The sequence below is a fragment of the Drosophila gunungcola genome (genome assembly GCF_025200985.1).
Source record: "Drosophila gunungcola strain Sukarami chromosome 3L unlocalized genomic scaffold, Dgunungcola_SK_2 000002F, whole genome shotgun sequence".
NCBI lineage: Eukaryota > Metazoa > Arthropoda > Insecta > Diptera > Drosophilidae > Drosophila > Drosophila gunungcola.
In genome coordinates, this window is record NW_026453178.1 from 644287 (window position 1) to 662095 (window position 17809).

Sequence of the window (17809 nt, forward strand, 5' to 3'; positions counted from 1 at the left end):
TGAACTCTTCTACCAACTGAACAATATTGATAATTTCAATTTATAGCTACGCTCTGTCTCAATCTGGAAATTATCTGGTGCCCTTGAGTCCCACGCGTTTGAACTCCATAGAGTATGTGTCCAGTTTTCCATTGAGTCCACATCCGGAGGTCTATGGATTGCATGAAAATGCGGACATTAATCGGAATGTCAAGGAAACTAATGCTGTAGGTTCTAGGAGAGTAAATAATAATCACTTACTATTTATATATTTATTTAATCAGCTCATCAGTGGCGTTCTGCTGACCCAGACCGATCTGATGGCCTCGGTGAAGGCCAGTTCCACGGGCGGAGCAAAGGAGGACCCGGCCATAGCCATTTGCAAGCAGGTGCTGAGCCAGCTGCCCGAGGAATTCGACATCGACGAGGTCTCCAAGTCGTATCCCGTGGTCTATACCAATTCGATGAACACCGTGCTGCGGCAGGAGCTGATTCGCTTCAACCGCCTGCTCTCGTACATCCGCAAGAGCCTGGTCAACGTGGGCAAGGCGGTGGTGGGCCAGATTGCCATGATACCCGAGCTGGAGCGTACACACGCCTCGATGGTCATTGGCAAGTTGCCGGCGGACTGGCTGAAGAAAAGCTATCCGTCGCTTAAGCCATTGGGCAGCTACGTGAGCGACCTTCTGGCCCGGTGAGTTGCCCAGCCCTTTGAGGCAGTCATGTTCAGTACACTTAGCGAACTATCTATGTTTATAAATTTGTATTTTATTTTGAGAGATTTTACTGAATTATTTCTTTAATTCTTATTTATTATCTTCCTTCAAACCAATGCATATCTTAACCCTGATCTCTAAACCTATAACTTCTTTTTATAAAGTTTATGTTTTGGATTTTCTTTTGTTATTTATTTAATAATTTCGAAGGACTTTACAGTTTTACCACACCTATTCAAATATATCACTTAAACCTCTTACATAAATTTATGAAGGTCTATTTGTTGTCCATTTATTATTACCAATAATTTATTGTTAAAAGAATTTTAAACATTACAGAAACATTTTTATATATAGCTACTTTATTTTGAGCTATAGAAATCTATCCCTTAATCTTATTATGTTTTGATACTAATTTCAATCAAAACGGAATAAAAAGGGTATACAAGATTGACAAGAGGAATTAACTTACAAAATATTTTTGATTGGCTTGATAGACGAATTTAGAAATGTTTTAATGACTAACTTCTATATGTCTCCACAAGACATAACATTTTCCCCAAGTGTACTAGTGGTATTTCTAGACATTCGGACGGAAATCAATGGTATTGTGTTGAGCTGAGTTGCCTGCAATGCTCGAAGTATTTTCGTTCCTTCCTCGTTCTTTGGCTCAATTGTGCAAATATAATAAATGTATATGGCACACACATCCGATGCTCTTCCTTCTGTGGTTGCCACTGCCATTCATGGCAAAAATCTTATTTGCTTTTGACATCAAAGGACGAAGCTGTTTGTGTGCTCCTGCTTCAGCTTCAGCTCCTGTTCATGTTCCTCTTCCTGCCAAATGCTTTGTGTGCACTCCCATTCTCATGCCCATTCCCATTCCCAATCCCATTGTTGTCGCATATTTAATATTTATTAATAAATTGAAAAATAAGATAACTCGTTGCCATTCGCAGGCTGTCCTTCTTTCAGGATTGGATAGACAACGGCGAGCCGATGGTTTATTGGATATCTGGCTTCTACTTCACCCAGTCCTTCATCACGGGCGTCTTGCAGAACTACTCGCGCAAGAATCGCTACCAAATCGACATGATCTTGATCGAGTTTGCGGTGACCAAGTTCGAGGTACAGGTCCCTGGAACTCCCGAAATCGGGGCCTACATCCGGGTAAGTTTGATAGCCAACTCACTATGCACAGAACAGAAAACACGAATAGAACCCTGCTAAATGGAAACGAGTTTTTAATTTAAAACATTTCCACACACGCAACAGGAACAAAAAGAGGTCAATGATGAGACCAAGTTTATTCAAGTAAGACTATTTTTAAATCACGAAATTTTCTGCACTGACTGCTAATTAGATTAAATAGATGGATAGTAGGTAGAAATAATTTATGCGTTTAAAATATAACACACTTTTTCAGTGGCAAAGTTATATAATTTGTTAATGAGAAAAAGGCAAACTAATTATATATTTGTTTATTTTTAGATTATTTTTTTCTTATTATCATAACTATTATTTTATTTATTTATTTAGTGATGACATTTAATAAATAGTTTCACGCCTTTCAAAATATAAAGCATTATATCTTATTAATGTAAAGAAAACTTAAACTAGGTGCAACATGGTATTAAAATCTAATATTTGCATTAAAAATACAATTATATTTTCCAGTTGACATTTAATTTCAATTTTTTTTCGTAAATTAATCACACACTTTTCTTAAGGGCATCTTTATTGAGGGCGCTCGCTGGAATCGCAAGAACAAGGAGGTGGACGAGTCCTTCTCGAAGATCCTTTTCGACACGCTGCCAGTTATCTACCTGCGTCCCGTCCTGAAGGCCCTGGAGGACTTGCCGCGATCCACCGGCGGCGCTGAGCCGGAGTCTATCTACGATTGCCCCGTTTACAAGACCAGCGAACGGCGGGGCGTGCTGTCCACCACCGGGCATTCGACCAATTTCGTGATGTACCTGCAGCTGCGGTGCTCCCGGAAACCGATGCACTGGATTAACCGCGGCACGGCCTGCCTCTGCCAGCTGGACGACTGAGGGGGGGAGTGGGGTAGGGATTTGGTCAGGTGGCGGTACCGAAACTGTGCCTACTTTCGTTTTTTATCGGACACCAAGGACCGCCACATATATTTTGATTTCGTTCCGTTTGATTCCGCATCCCAGGAAACCCCAAAAGCGAAGTGTCCCGTTTGTTTTGTTGGTCCCCGTTTTCCGGATCTGGAGGCAGTGATGATGCTGATTGCCAGATATGAATTAAATATGCACAGTACTATACGGCAGCCTGGCTGAATGTATATTTTTTATGTGCGCCATTTACAAATGAATAAACGAAAGAACAAAGCCCCCAACGCTGTGTGAATATATTTGAAATTGAGCTTTGTTCTTTGGTTTTTTTCGACCAGGAAATAAAGTTAATGAAAGAAAAATTTCGGTGTTTCGTGCGCAGTTTAAATCTGAATTACAAGAACGTTTCGCTTGTGGGGCTCAACAGGATGTAATACACGAATGAGTTAACGTTAACCAATCGAAGGCAATTCAGAATTATAAAAAGCACATTCCATTCTATTCTTATAACCAATCTACATATCCAAGCCACTCGACCATCGTTAAGAGGTGCTCCATCATCGCCAGAATGGACTCCTCCAAAGCAACGACCGCTGTGAGTGGGAGATTGCCAAGCCATTTCGGCTTATCCGCGAGATTTATGGCCTGCCTGATGCTCAACTGGAGCATCCACGCCATTTAAATTTAAAAATTGTAAATTAAAAAATTGAAAAATGGAAAAGTCGAGCTGCGGACTCTTAAATCATGCCGCTATTAATAGCCGCCTAATGGAGCGTGGCGAGCGGCAAAAGAGCCGAAAATAGCAGCACTCATGTCCATCAAGAGCGTATCAATCGAGATGGCATGGTTTGGCTTATACTTTTGGCCTTAAGCTTCTCGATCGAGAGCCGCCAAAAATACATCGGACTCCATAGAAAATACATCGACTTGGCGACTTCCGCTTGCAATTACCAATGGTAATGGATTGTCACAAACGTATCCGATCTATTCAGGCCCCAATACGAGATGCAAATAATCGAGACAATCGAAGAGCCCTCGACTATTGTTCCACCTGCCTACGTTTCGGTCTTTGTTTACTTTCGTTTTGTCTTCTGGCCAGCCAGAGTTCAATTGGTGCTTGAGACACTTTTTGACAATAGCAACTATCGTAGACAATCCAAGTCCGAGCTCAGAAGAAGATGCGGTAGTCCGACAACCGGTTTCCCCATACGATCATCGTAGCTCATCTCAACTCAGCTCAGCTCATCGCATTTGATCGCAAAGTGAATGGACATCGGCCGGCCGAGAACTTTTCGCGCTGTTTCTGTATAAATAGTGTCGTTGGGTCTGGTTTGGAAACAGAATCAACTTTGGATTAATCTAGCAGACATCGTCTTGGATCTTCTGGAAAAATGGTTAGTTCTTTGGTGATCCACCAGCAATCCACCAGCGATCCGGCCATCAGGACTAACTTTTACAACCGCCCTGTTTCTTGCAGAAATTCTTTGTCATTGCCTTTGCTGTGATCGCAGCTGCCTCGGCAGCCTCCATTGCCACGGATTACCTGCCGCCGGTGGACAACAACCTGGAGGCCTCTTCCGACATTGTGGAAGTGCCCGCCGAGCAGGGAGTTCTCTCCGACGATGGATACCGCTACAAGACCGTGCGCCGCCTGAAACTCCGCCACCGTCGCGATGTGAGCGAGCTGCCCTCCGGCGAGTACCTGCCCCCAGTTGAGGAAGCTGCCTCCGAGGCTGTTGCCGTGGAGACTCCTCTGGCCGATGATGGTTACCGCTACAAGACCGTGCGCCGTGTGATCCGCCGCCGTCGTGATGTGAATGAGCTGTCCGCCGAATACCTGCCCCCAGTTGAGGAAGCTGCCTCTGAGGCTGTTGCTGTGGAGACTCCCCTGGCTGATGACGGCTACCGCTACAAGACCGTCCGTCGTGTGATCCGTCGTCGTCGTGATGTCAACGAACTGTCCGCCGAATACCTGCCCCCAGTTGAGGAAGCTGCCTCCGAGGCTGTCGCTGTTGAGACTCCCCTTGCCGATGATGGTTATCGTTACAAGACCGTGCGCCGTGTGATCCGTCGTCGTCGTGATGTGAATGAGTTGCCCTCCGGCGAGTACCTGCCCCCCGTGGAGGAGGCCGCCTCCGAGGCTGTTGCCGTTGAGACTCCCCTGGCTGCTGATGGCTACCGCTACAAGACTGTCCGTCGTGTGATCCGCCGCCGTCGTGATGTCAACGAGCTGCCCTCTGCTGAATACCTGCCCCCAGTTGAGGATGCCGCTTCCGAGGCTGTTGCTGTGGAGACTCCCCTGGCTGATGATGGCTACCGTTACAAGACCGTCCGTCGTGTCATCCGCCGCCGTCGTGATGTGAATGAGCTGTCCGCCGAATACCTGCCCCCCGTGGAGGAGGCCGCTTCCGAGGCTGTTGCTGTTGAGACTCCCCTGGCTGATGATGGCTACCGCTACAAGACCGTGCGCCGAGTGATCCGTCGTCGTCGTGATGTCAACGAACTGCCCTCCGGCGAGTACCTGCCCCCCGTGGAGGAGGCCGCTTCCGAGGCTGTTGCTGTTGAAACTCCCCTGGCTGAAGATGGCTACCGCTACAAGACCGTCCGTCGTGTGATCCGTCGTCGTCGTGATGTGAATGAGCTGCCCACCGCTGAGTACCTGCCACCCGTGGAGGAGGCCGCCGCCTCCGCCATCATCGATGTGCCCGCCGAGCAGACCGTGCTGGCCAGCGATGGCTACCGCTACAAGACCGTGCGCCGCCTGAAGCTCCGTCGCCATTAAGAAGCCGATTGAGACCACTCCCACCGCCACATTTGAGATTGTCGGGGATGCTTTTCCAGAATAAGTCCTGCCTGCGAAGGTCTCACGATGAAACTAACCATAAGTCGAGCGTAATTAGTCAATTTGAATCCGTTATGAACAACCCGAGTACAAACCCGAATTAACAATAATAAACATTTTTAAAACAAAAACTTGACAACTCTTTCCTATTTTCTCAAATTTATATTAACCAATATGGGGAATTATTGTTTATTCATCTAAAGCTAAAAATTTTAAAGCCATACACATATCCTAAATCATTAGATAGCCCCTTTTTATACTTAGTCTAGAGTAAAGACTTTGAATATAGAAGTTTTAACTCGACATTGAGACTATAAAACGTTCTCGTTTAGCATTTTTTTTATTGCGAAAAAAATTATCTAAGTAAACTTAATAAGAAGGGAAAGATCTCAAGTTCAATTCATTAAAAAGTCAACACAATAAAACTCATTAACTACCCATTTTTTTCAATACGCTTTTATTAATTCGGTAATAAAATTAAGGTATTAGAAAGGTTGTTTAAATTATGACTAAAGACTGCTCACCCAACATCTAAAAGTTTATGTTAGTTGTGATTTTGATTTCTTTTTATTGAGAATTAAACTATTGAGAGTAAACCAAATGAAAAGTACAAAGATTTCGGTTCTATTCGTTGAAAAGTAAGTAAAAAAGTAAATAAGTGTTTAAATTATGGACCGTAAATAAGAGGTATTTGAGATTTGTATTTTAAAAGTTCCATTGGTTTCCTTCTTTATTAATTTGACGGATGTTAAAAAGAGGAAATAAAATGTTAGAGTAAATACAGATTTATGTGATTTTTAAATTCGATTTAAGGCTAGTGATCTTTTTCTATGTTAAAAATTAAGTTTAAAGAAGACTTTTTAAATATTAATATTTATTCCAGTGTAGCTGACCTCAGTCTTTACATATCGAGAGGAAAAGAGAGCCCTTAAATCTTATCTCCGGCAGATAAGGTTCCTTGCGATAAGATACGAGCACCTGCCGCCGAATGCAATCACGCACAGGTTTTTAGTTCCACTTTTGAGTTGACGACGTGCGCGTTACAAACTTGGCTAACGGCTGAAAGCGAAGAGAAGTTTTTCGAACGAACCAACGAAAACGACGGAAATGAAGTTGGCTAAGAAGTACTCCACCTACTTGGTGATATGCCTGGGTAAAGTTCTGCATGCTCGTTGGAATCCGCTGAGTTTTGAGTGCCAACCAGCGATATTGTGTGTGTCTGTGAAACTAAGCTGCACTATAATGTGCAATTGCATACGAATATGGGATCCATAGGTGTGGTGGGGTTTTAATGACCCAATTGGAGCAATTGAATTGGAGAGTCTAACGATGAGTAACTGGGCCAAGTGTGCGTCACATACGGAAAACTCTACAAAAATGTGCGCTTATCAGTGCGATTCAGATAAGCGCTGTTTACTCATTGTTGCCCCATTACTTGTGGTGTTTAGTTTATTTCAGGGCGTGGTGAATCAGTGAACTTTGAGAAAAATTAAAAGAGTTTGAAAGAATTTAAACAGCTTTAGCAGGCGGTTAGCAAATGCAAAATCATTTTCATTTCATGCAATTTTGATTAGGCCAAAAGTACAATGCCCTAAGACCGGAAGCGGCATAAGCTCGGTAATTATTTCGCATATAAATTATAAAATATGTTAAACAAAAAATGCATGAAAACAATTAATTTCGGTTAGCGGCTTGCCAACGCAGCTCGGCCGCACTCCTAGCCACATCCATTTGGCTCCCTCTCCATGAATCACCGCCTAATCGAATTGTGGGGGGGGGGTAATGGAAACTAAAAACTAAAAACTAAATCCATTTAATATTGCATGCGCAAAATATGCCGAATGAGCTGAACCAAAACAAACAAACAGATAAACGAACACATGGAAATAATATTAATTAAAAATACATTTTGATAATTTTTACGTGAAATCGAGTCCGACATCCGCAATGGAACAATGGGGAAGAATGAGCCAGCTCACCAGCTCACATTTATCATCGATGTTGGGGCGCGCGCGCGATTTTGGCTCTATCAGAATCTATTTTGTTGACTTTGGCTTGGCTCTGCTGTTCAGCATTTTCTCAATAATTAATTGTTAATATCTTAACAAGTCTTCGGGCAGCTGAAGATCTATATGATGAATGGTCTTGGTGTTGTTTCAATGAGTTCCGTTCCGAGCGCTTTGGCTCGCTTCATGGCTGGGATTTGATTTGATGGCTGCTTCAAAGCCAATGCCTTCGACCACACGCGGCGTATACGTTAAATGTGTGTTTTTTTTGCGCCTCGGACAAATCACTCGCAACATGCTCGAGTGCCCCCTGTCTAATTTATAAACATATTTTTTATTTTTGATTCTTTTTCGCAGTTCTGCTGGCCTGCTGCTTGCAGGAATCAGAGGCCACGCGACGCGTGAACCGCGGTCGTCGCACCCTCACCCGCAGATACTTCAGTAAGTGGTGGCGTATACGTGATATATACTGCAAAAAACAAAAAAAAACATTACTTATCCGCATGCATGGTTTTCGCAGGTGGCCTTGCCATTCCCGGCTGGGCTCTGATCGTCTGCATTGCCGTGGGCGAACTGTTGATTGGCGGAGCCCTCTACTTCATCCTGAAGAAGGTGATTTTGGACAAGGAACCCGATCCGTCGCCCGCCTCGTACACTCCCGCCATAAATCATGAGACGACCCCCACCTACACTCCTGCCCAGACGCATGAGACGGCCAATGTGACTCCCACGCCCACTTCGCATGCCACCGAAATTGCTTGAAGAGCTGGATTTTAGTCGGAGGTTCATAGCGCTATCCTATCCAATTCAGTTCAGTTTACACTAGTTTTATTGTCATTTAATCAACACGCGCAGAACATGTAAGTTCTGTGCCCTTTGTTTGCCTTAATTTTCGAATAAAGCCATTAAAATCACTAAACTGGCGCCAATCTAGCTCACATTGCTAATCGCTTCTGAAACGATCGATTCGCTGGCTTTAAGTATTTTATTCTACCGGCTATGCGGCCCAATATCTGCCCATCTTCGATCCAGTTTGTCAACTGATTGTCTGCATCACACGAAAATATAATTTATTCCTAATAAACTAAACTGGTTTTTAAAGTTTGCGTTTGGCGTGGCCTACTCTAGGTATGAAAAAAAAACGATCAAAAGATTATACACAAATTTTGACGGCATAATTTTGGGGTTTTATAAAAAGCTATTTTTTTCAAGCTATATCTTAAGAATAAGCCACCTTGGATTTTGTGTTACCACAAATTATAATAAGGGCCAGAGCAAGTTTTCAAAAGTCCTTTTAAAACATTAAGTAATTTTGATAAATATGTGCGTAATTTCTTAATAAAAAACAATGTCTTATTCCCATGATCCCCATTATTTGCTTTATTGCATAGAGTATTTTTTATAAATGGGAACCAAGGGAATTCATCGAGTTCCAATTCGAATTCTTTCTTTATTCACCACAATAAAATCTTGTTTCCAACGCCAATGATTGAGATTGTGCGTTTGCTTGTGCGTTGTAGATTTTGAGAAATGTGACTTTAAAACAATCAGCGAAGTCAAACTTAGTTCAGTCCAGTTTGACTTTGGGTGTTATAAGGTTCAAAATGACCTGGAGTTTCGAATTGATCGGTAAAGACCTTATTTTATTCAAGAGAAATCACATTTATCTACACTTTGGACAAATAGAATTACTGATTCTGAATACATATCTTACATCAAGTGACCAACCTTGTACATTTTCTTCTCTGTTTTTGTTTTTCAGCCAAGGTGACATCGTTGCTATGCCTTGTTTTTACGATCTCAGTGTATCTTATGGTTAAGAACCTTAGGAATGTTCTAGGCAAGTGCCTTATTAGTAGCCTGATCTGTCTTGGCGTGTTTTGTTTTATTACGGTTGCGATCGATTACAATGGCGATTACACTATATTTATCGGTTAGTTAATTAAATGCAATGCGCTTCGCAAAAGTCCTTAAAATTATTTTTCAAATTTAGTTTTATATTTCTGGAGTACTGCTTATCATATCTGGAACTATGTCATCAGTTTTCATCTATGGACCATTTTAAGTTCGCCAAATCGCGATGAGCCTCGTTATCAGTTCCTCATATATAGTGCCTTTGTCTGGATCGCCGCATTTATCTTTACTCTAGTCATATATTTCAAGCAGATAAGTGGCTATGACCTACCCGGTAGCTTAAATGACTTATGTGCTTTTGATGAGCGAAATCGAACTTTCATAGCTGGAACTACTATATGCCAGCAAAAGATCTAGTTAGGTGTATATCTGTTTTATGTTTTTGTTTTTTTTTCAGCAATTACGGATCGAAAACCCAGACTTCGTTCCAAATATAAGTGGAACGATTTAAATGGTCAGTTGAAATTACATATATGTATATTATTATGCATATAATCATCAATAAGTTTCTGCCATATATATTCTGCCATATATATTCTCAGGTTATGAAAGTTCGATTGCATTTGCAAGTCGACACTGTTTTTAAAACACGTTTCACTTTTATTTCAAGTCTTCACTATTATAATGAGGCTGACGATATCGATAATAGCAGCATGTAGTGTGATAACTTTTTTTCGGACCTCAATTTACATATGGAAAGTCATGAGGAAAATGAATACGCTCACAGCCGAGGAGAAGATGATGACGAATTTCCTGAATTTCGATAGTGAGACGTAAGCCCCATTTCCTTTGAAATTTATAGTAACTTAGCATAATACTTTTTTTCATATTCTAAACATAGTAATATACAGTTTATGTGGATCTTTTTCATTACGGGCATATTTTGGGTCCAGGATGTCACTTGCTTGTTTTTGTCCTTTTTCTGTCCAATGTGCACTAACATATTATTGGAAAACTTTATTTTATACTTCGGCATTCTCATTTTTGTAATGCTTATTCCTAAGCGTAGCATCGTGAAAATGCTAATGGACAGGTAAGTCCGGTATGATTCCTATACACTTCCGAGTAACCTAATTCCTGTCTTTTCAGCATTCGAAAAACGCCAAAGGAGCAGTGTGTCCGGGAAAGCATCGGCTTAAATAATTTAAGTTTAAAACACTGATCATAAATGCGAATTTGTTTCCTCTACATAGTTGAAAAGCTAAAATAAAAGAAAACTATTTTGGAAACTATAAATATTTTTACCCTTGCAGAGGGTATTATAATTTCAGTCAGAAGTGTGCAACGCAGTGAAGGAGACATTTCCAACCCTATAAAGTATTTAAAATGTAATTACAACAAGAAAGGAAGCAAACTTCGGCAAGCCGAAGTTCATATACCCTTGCAGCTATTGCAATTAAATATTTTTGAAAACATTAAAATTAAGATTTACTTGTGTATATGTTTAAAAACATTGAAGCTATGATGATTTGCAGCTCAATTATTAGATAGTTATTTTATATATTTAATTATTTCTATGGGAACTATATGATAAGTCGTCCGATTTTGATGAAATTTATACCGTAATTCTGAAATAATTAACCATTACTATATGTCGAAGAACTAATAAAAAAAATTAAAAAACAGCAAAGTTATAATTTGTTTTGTATTTATTTCCGATTGTTCCTATGGGAGCTATATGATATAGTCGTCCGGTTTTGATGAAATTTAAACCGTAATTCTGGAATAGTTAACCATAACTATATGTCGAAAAACTAATACAAAAAATCAAAAAACGGCAAAGTTATAATTTTTTTTGCATTTTTTTTTTTCGATTGTTCCTATGGGAGCTGTATGATAAAGTCGTCCGATTTTGATGAAATTTAAACCGTAATTCTGAAATATTTAACCATTACTATATGTCGAAGAAAAAAAAAAATAAATAAATAAACAGCAAAATTATAATTTTTTTTTATTTTTTTTTTTCGGTTGCTCCTTTGGGAACTATATGCTATAGTCGTCCTATCCGGCTCGTTCCGACTTATATACTACCTGCAATAGAAAGACAACTTTTGGGAAAGTTTCATGCAGATAGCTTTTAAACTGAGAAACAAGATTGCATAGAAAAGGACGGACAGACGAACAGACGGACGGACAGACGGACGTGGCTAGATCGACTCTACTATTGATCCTGATCAAGAATATATATACTTTATAGGGTCGGAGATGTCTCCTTCACTGCGTTGCAAACTTCTGTCTGAAATTATAATACCCTCTGCAAGGGTATAATAAAACCATATTTTGAGTGCCAATGACCGAGATTGTTCTTTATCGCTTCGCTGTTGATTATAAAACATGGGCCTTTTAAACAATCAGCAAACTAAAACTCAACTCATTGTAGTTCGGCATTGTGTGTTGAAAGGTTTAAAATGTCCTGGAATTATATATTAAACGGTACGCTAATCAGTCAACTCTGAATTCAATCTATACCTTGAACACATAGTATTACACAAGTTCTATTTGGAGATTTCCTTCCTCAAAAGACCAACAAATTTAAAGCTGCCTAATACATTTTCCTTCTATGTTTTTGTTTTTTTAGTCAAGGTGGTATCGTTGATATGCATAATCCTTACGATAGCAGTGTATCTCGTAGAAAAGAAACTTCGCAATGAACTCGGAAAGTGCCTTATTAGCAGCCTATTCTGCCTCGGAGTGCTGTGTTATTCTTCGATTGTGAGAGATTTGAAAATATGGGAAAATGGTGCTACTAGTAATTTGATTAAATGCGAGGCGCTTTGCCATTTTTTCTGAACTTGATTAATGAAATATTTACCTACAGCAGGTGGTGATGTTTTCTTTGGGATCGCCTTCCATCTCTGGCTCTCAGTAATCAGCTATCACCTGTGGAAAATTTTAGTGTCGCTAAGAAGAGTTGAACCTCGATATCGGTTCCTGAAATACAGCGCCTTTGTCTGGGTCACGGCTGGTATCTTGACTGCAGTCGCTCATTTGGTGTACATATATGACTTGTTAAACATAAGGAGTTTTAATAAGCAGCGGTCGAACTTCCATAACTTGAACTACCAGTGATAACAAAGTTTTAATTTTTTTAACAGGTTTAAGGCTGCCAAAGGTTTATCTGCTTTAATTGTACACTTATTTTGACGTTTTCTTAAAAAAATCTTTAAAAAATTAACGAGTTTTTTAATACACTTGCAATCACAAGTTTGCATCACAGTGAAGGAGACATCTCTAACCATGTAAAGTATATATATTTTTGGTCAGCATTACTGGGAGAGTCGATCTAGTCTTGTCTGTCTGTCCGTCCGTTTCTACGCAAACTATTCTCTTAGTTTTAAAGCTTGAAAATCAAAAAAATTTGTTTAAATAGTATTAATTTGATAGTTCAGAATTGCGCTTTTAAATTTTTTTAGATTGGAAAACGATATCATATTTCTGCAATAGGGACGATCGAATAATTAAGCTGAAAGTCATCCTAGCTTCAATGTTTTTAAACACATACGCAAATAAATCAAAATTAAAATGTTTTCAAGAATTTTTAAACTTTAGCCGGCCGAAAATTTGCTTCCTTTTGTTTTGTTTTTTGTTATATATTATTGATAATAATTAGTTATTTATTATTATAATAGTAAATCCAAAACAGGATTTTTATTTTGTTTGAGCTTTGAAAAAAGTGTTGCTGGATAAATTCTAGTAATGGTGGTTCGATTGTATCTGCCCGTCGGTACTGTATCTAAGCCACTTTTTTCTCTTTATTCAAAGTCTTCGGGATTATGGTAGTTGTGGCGCTTTTGGTGGTAAAAATATTCAGTGTGATCATGTTTCTCCGAACCGCAATTTACATTTGGAATGTAAAGAGGAATATACGACGGCTTACAGAAGAGCAGGAGACGACGACGACCTGCCTCAATTTCGATAGTGAAACGTAAGCTCTATTTCCGTATAACTTTTTTAACTAAGCATGATACTAATCCTAATTCCATAGTTATATACAGTTTCTCCGGATCTCTTTTATTATGGGAGTAAATTGGCTGTTGGAGTTTTTTTTTGTTATAGCGAGTGTCTTTTGGCCAGGGACCTGTGGAGTAGCTAAACAATTAAATTTATACAGTGGTTTAATAATTTTTGATGTGCTAATCCTCAAGCGTAGCACCATAAATATGTTCATGGATAGGTAAGTTCCATATAAATAAGATCCACCTCCGAGTAACCTAATCCGTGTCCTCTCAGCACTCATATAAGGCCACTGCAGCAATGTGCCCGCACTCAAACGCAAATACAGCCGGCTTAGGTGTTTGTAATTTTAAACGCCGCTCAATGTACCAAGAGTTCATTTTTAATTTCTGTCTCTGATTAGCTGGGAAAAGGACATGGCTAATAAAATGATATAAGATTGATATTTTCAAAAAATAAAATTTTAACATACGTCGGCTAATATCTCGTTTTTCCATAAATAAAAAGAACTTGGGATCTAAGTCTTTGCCATTTAAAACTCGTAGGTATAAGAAAACTCAATTTTAAGAAAATTGTAGCAGTTGAAAGAAAAATATTGAACAATTTAAGAAATAATTTGGCCGGTTAATTGATCAACAAATGGATTTTTAAAGAAATTCATTATTTGATAAGGGTAATCAAGCGTACTCAGTGTTTGAACTTTTGTCTTAAACTTGTTTTTAATTAAATATGTTTAATATTTTGTTCATTTGTTGGAAAAAAGAAATTTGTTGGCCTGTATTCAAATCTGGTCTTTCAGTTTGGACTACATATAGTGCATTTGATTACTCCAGATTCGGGAATTTAGCTGTCCCCGCTTTGTGTTTGCATCTGGGGTTATATCGCTGACTGATTTCGGTGCCACTTGGGATGCGGCGGCCACTTGAAGTCGCTCCCTCTCTTTGCCGCTGACAAATCGAAATTTATTATAAACGCAATTGAGAAATCCCCAGTGCGCCACTTGAGCCGGCTCTCTAAGCTGCTACACAGAGCGGATCCCGGGGAATCCCGGCCAAGTCAAGGGCCCGCCAGCCAAGTAGCTGTAAATGCCAACAATTGGCGCAACCGAAAGCTTTTCCGAAGCATCGCACCAGGGGTGGGGATTGAGGGGGCGGCGGAAGCCAAAGCGGATTCCAAAATTGACACAAAACAGAAAAAAAGCGAATCGCTTAGGCGCAATCACCCGCAACCGAGGAGCCAGCAGCCCCAAAACCCGGCCACATCCCATCGTGATCCCCACTTTCAGACACGAGTGCAGCAGCAGCCAAAAATTGTGCAACTGGAGCGACACTAGAACGCTGCACTTAAAGAAATAGCTTTGTAAACTCCAGCCACTAGAAAATTTATGAAACATATTTTTTGGTTCTCAAAATCTAAGCAGTTTTATCAAAATCATTATTAGAGCTTATATTAAAAAAAATATATATATATGACGTGCTTTACCAGTGAGAAAAAATATGCTGAGAATCATATTTAAACTGGGTTTTTTGCGCGTTCATTAAAAAAAAAAAACTAAAAAAATATCAGGAAAAATATTTTCAAAATGTACAACTCCGATAATAGTTAAGAAAACGGTGTATATTTTTAGCGAAATTCTATTAAAATAATCTTAAAAAATTAGTTTTGATGAGCATTGTGTAATTAAAGCGAAGTATTTAAATCATAATATATTTGAAAGCTTATATATTTGGCTTACTGAAATTATTAAATTGTTTTAAGATAAAGAGGTCATAATTGGTTTTAAAACATCTATTGCACACAACGTTCACACTTACTCTAACTAAATAGTGAACTCTGCTTTGATAGGACTAGCTAGTTTAGTCTTAAAAATAAAATAAAATAAAATACAGAAAATAAATGAAACATTGTTTTTGCAGAACTTCGTTTTCTAGATATGTTTTGTGTAGTTTTGACAAGTGCTGGTAAGCCAGCGAGGAAACCTCTCCAGAAACTTGGGCTTTCGCAGGAGAGCCACACAAAATAGTGCAGCATGCTGGCCATGTTCCCGAAAGGACTTTCGCCCCGAATGGGAATGCAAACACAGTGCATATGGCCGGAGAGCCATTGCACTCCTGCAATGGTTATGGGTCAGCTGGAGCAGGAGTTTTGGCCGGAGGTCCTTCGACGAGCTGGAATGCCGGCGATTCCGATTGCACCACTCTGGCCACTTGGTTACTTGTCCACTTGGCCGGGTTTGTGCCAGTGTTTGTGGGGTGTTAAAGTTTATCAACATATCGTCAACGTTGTTGTTGTTGTTGTCGTTGTCGTTGTCGTTGTCGACTGACAACAGTGGCTCATATTTATTTATGGCTCAGCTGCCACTCGGGCCAAATACACACTTCCACATGACCCAGACTGGCCGCAACTGGGATGAGGAGCGGTACTAGGAGCACAAGAAGCTCTTGTGGTCGGAGTTTGGACGCAGGGCTGTCAGTTTGCGGAGCCATCAATGTTTTTCTGGCGCTGTGTAGCTACGCTTTTCAGGGATTTAGACATGTACACTTGTTGTAAACAACAACATTAACAAGGGTTTGCCAGGACACTCATAAGCATTCATTGGAAATCCTTTTCGATTTATTTGCGTATTCAAACGGAAACATTTAAAGTGATTGCGGATGCAAATTTCCCTGCCAAGTAGGCGGCACGAAATCGCTCAGTTGGGATGCTTTTCCTTTCTTTCGCCTCTCTGCTTTCTTTGCTTTTTCTTCTTTCTTTCTTTGTCGGTCTGAGTGTGTGAGTGGGTGTGTGTGGGTGTGGGTGTGTGGATTTTCAAGATCTCAGCGCGTGCCTGGCAACATTTGCGGTTTTTGCGCAAACTTCACACATTTTCTTATGTGTGGGGCCAGCTTTGCCTTACCTTTTTATGGTTGCCAGCACCATGAGAATTTCAATTTTCACACAGGTGTGCATGTGTTTGTTGAAAAAATAAATATCAATCATACGCCCCAGTGGCCTCTGTGAGTTTTGCCCCCCTCCCCCGCTTTTATGAGTTCTGTTTAATTTGATATGGATATTTGCTTTAACAATTAGTTGAATGCTCTCCAGAATTTCAACTTCAACTCGGGCCATATATCAGCAGATGAGTTGGGCACTTAAATCAACTCGGTTATCTGCTATAATCGTTTGTGCTTTAGTTTAAGCTCTGAATGTATTATTAAACGCAGAAAATAATAATAAATAAATGGTTAATATAAAATAGCATAATATAAGTTGATAAAATATAAAAAAAATTATATAAATAAAATTTTATATGTGACTACATTTTATTTTCATATATCAATTTTTTAAATGATTATTTTATTACAACCTATAGTTATACAAAATAAAATATTTAATCCTCATAATTAAATTGATAGGTACACAAATTACACAAAATAATAAATAATATAATATAATAATAAGTCAAGATTAAGTTTACTTTGTATGTACAAGATCATATTAAATACTAATTTGTGCATTAAGTTTCCACTCCAAACAGTGAGTTTTTTCAAACATTCGAAACTAAATGCTTTTGGCACTTGTGTGCGACTCGTAGCGCTTTTATATCCCCATTAAGTTCGCACTGAACCACTAAAAAAGACTGTTAATCAGTTGAAATTGCTTAAACAAACCGCCGAACGAAGGGGCTCATCAATAAGCGGCGATCTGCGATCGAGTCAGCTGCTCCACTTGAGCCGCTATTTACTTAACGAACGTTCATTTCGGCTGTCAGCATGTTAATTATATTGAGGCAACTACTGGACATGTGTGATTAATTGGTATATAGACAATGCCCCACCCAAGCCGCTTGTGTTTACATATCGCCCATACTCACGACATTTGCCACTTGACCAGCACCGAGATTGCGGCTTATCAGTCCACACAGGAGAACCCCCCTAAGTGGCTTAACCGATTGGCCCAGAGTCAATAGCAACACTCTGAATGGGAGAACTCGTTAAAGTTTAAGCCACTTTCACCTTACAAGCCAGTCAATGGCGTTTATGCAAATCGTCCGGCTGCAACTATAAAATGCAGTCTGAGGATAAATTTGTTACGAATTACCAATCAATTGACCAACGAAACAAACAAATGAAACCAAACCAAACCGAAGCCAGACTTTTGGGTGGCGAGACCGCAAAAGAGGTCTGGGCTGCCGCCTTGTAAAACGATTTGGTTTTGGTTTTGGATTTGGAATCGGAATTGGAATTGAAATTGCAAAGCAACTAAAACAAAAACCAAAACAATTTAAATATAATGGAACCACAACAAGTCGGTCTCCAGGGGAGACTCTGTGAATAA

General features: G+C 39.8%; 5 protein-coding genes across 8 annotated transcripts in view; all 5 read left to right on the top strand.

Annotated features, from left to right (window-relative positions):
* Positions 1 to 3927, top strand: part of LOC128257279 (dynein axonemal heavy chain 3) — a 46828-nt gene extending 42901 nt beyond the window's left edge. For all 3 annotated transcript variants that reach the window (XM_052988231.1, XM_052988232.1, XM_052988233.1), the window contains 4 exons: positions 47 to 206; positions 264 to 673; positions 1655 to 1865; positions 2426 to 3927. In XM_052988231.1, the coding sequence (XP_052844191.1) occupies positions 47 to 206; positions 264 to 673; positions 1655 to 1865; positions 2426 to 2749 (1105 nt within the window). In that variant the 3' untranslated portion in view covers positions 2750 to 3927. The remainder of the gene's footprint in view (positions 1 to 46; positions 207 to 263; positions 674 to 1654; positions 1866 to 2425) is intronic.
* Positions 3928 to 4049: 122 nt separating this feature from the next.
* On the top strand, positions 4050 to 5749 carry LOC128257286 (uncharacterized). The gene is made up of 2 exons (XM_052988241.1): positions 4050 to 4170; positions 4254 to 5749. Exons 1-2 carry the CDS (start codon positions 4168 to 4170, stop codon positions 5556 to 5558), a joined length of 1308 nt encoding a protein of 435 aa, XP_052844201.1. The 5' UTR covers positions 4050 to 4167; the 3' UTR covers positions 5559 to 5749.
* Positions 5750 to 6613: 864 nt separating this feature from the next.
* LOC128257681 (uncharacterized) lies at positions 6614 to 8543 on the top strand. The gene is made up of 3 exons (XM_052988799.1): positions 6614 to 6771; positions 7982 to 8065; positions 8145 to 8543. Exons 1-3 carry the CDS (start codon positions 6726 to 6728, stop codon positions 8384 to 8386), a joined length of 372 nt encoding a protein of 123 aa, XP_052844759.1. The 5' UTR covers positions 6614 to 6725; the 3' UTR covers positions 8387 to 8543.
* A 662-nt stretch (positions 8544 to 9205) lies between these two features.
* LOC128257383 (probable G-protein coupled receptor Mth-like 12) lies at positions 9206 to 11010 on the top strand. Of its 2 annotated transcripts, XM_052988378.1 has the most exons (7): positions 9206 to 9253; positions 9387 to 9557; positions 9618 to 9812; positions 9936 to 9992; positions 10149 to 10311; positions 10380 to 10571; positions 10628 to 11010. In XM_052988378.1, exons 1-7 carry the CDS (start codon positions 9229 to 9231, stop codon positions 10698 to 10700), a joined length of 876 nt encoding a protein of 291 aa, XP_052844338.1. In that variant the 5' UTR covers positions 9206 to 9228; the 3' UTR covers positions 10701 to 11010. The 2 variants fall into 2 exon arrangements, with proteins under 2 accessions (XP_052844338.1, XP_052844339.1); XM_052988379.1 differs by lacking the exon at positions 9936 to 9992 and having other exon boundaries at positions 10628 to 11007.
* An 812-nt stretch (positions 11011 to 11822) lies between these two features.
* On the top strand, positions 11823 to 14046 carry LOC128257492 (probable G-protein coupled receptor Mth-like 7). The gene is made up of 6 exons (XM_052988524.1): positions 11823 to 11971; positions 12117 to 12287; positions 12357 to 12560; positions 13301 to 13463; positions 13524 to 13712; positions 13769 to 14046. Exons 1-6 carry the CDS (start codon positions 11947 to 11949, stop codon positions 13827 to 13829), a joined length of 813 nt encoding a protein of 270 aa, XP_052844484.1. The 5' UTR covers positions 11823 to 11946; the 3' UTR covers positions 13830 to 14046.
* Positions 14047 to 17809: the final 3763 nt, after the last annotated feature.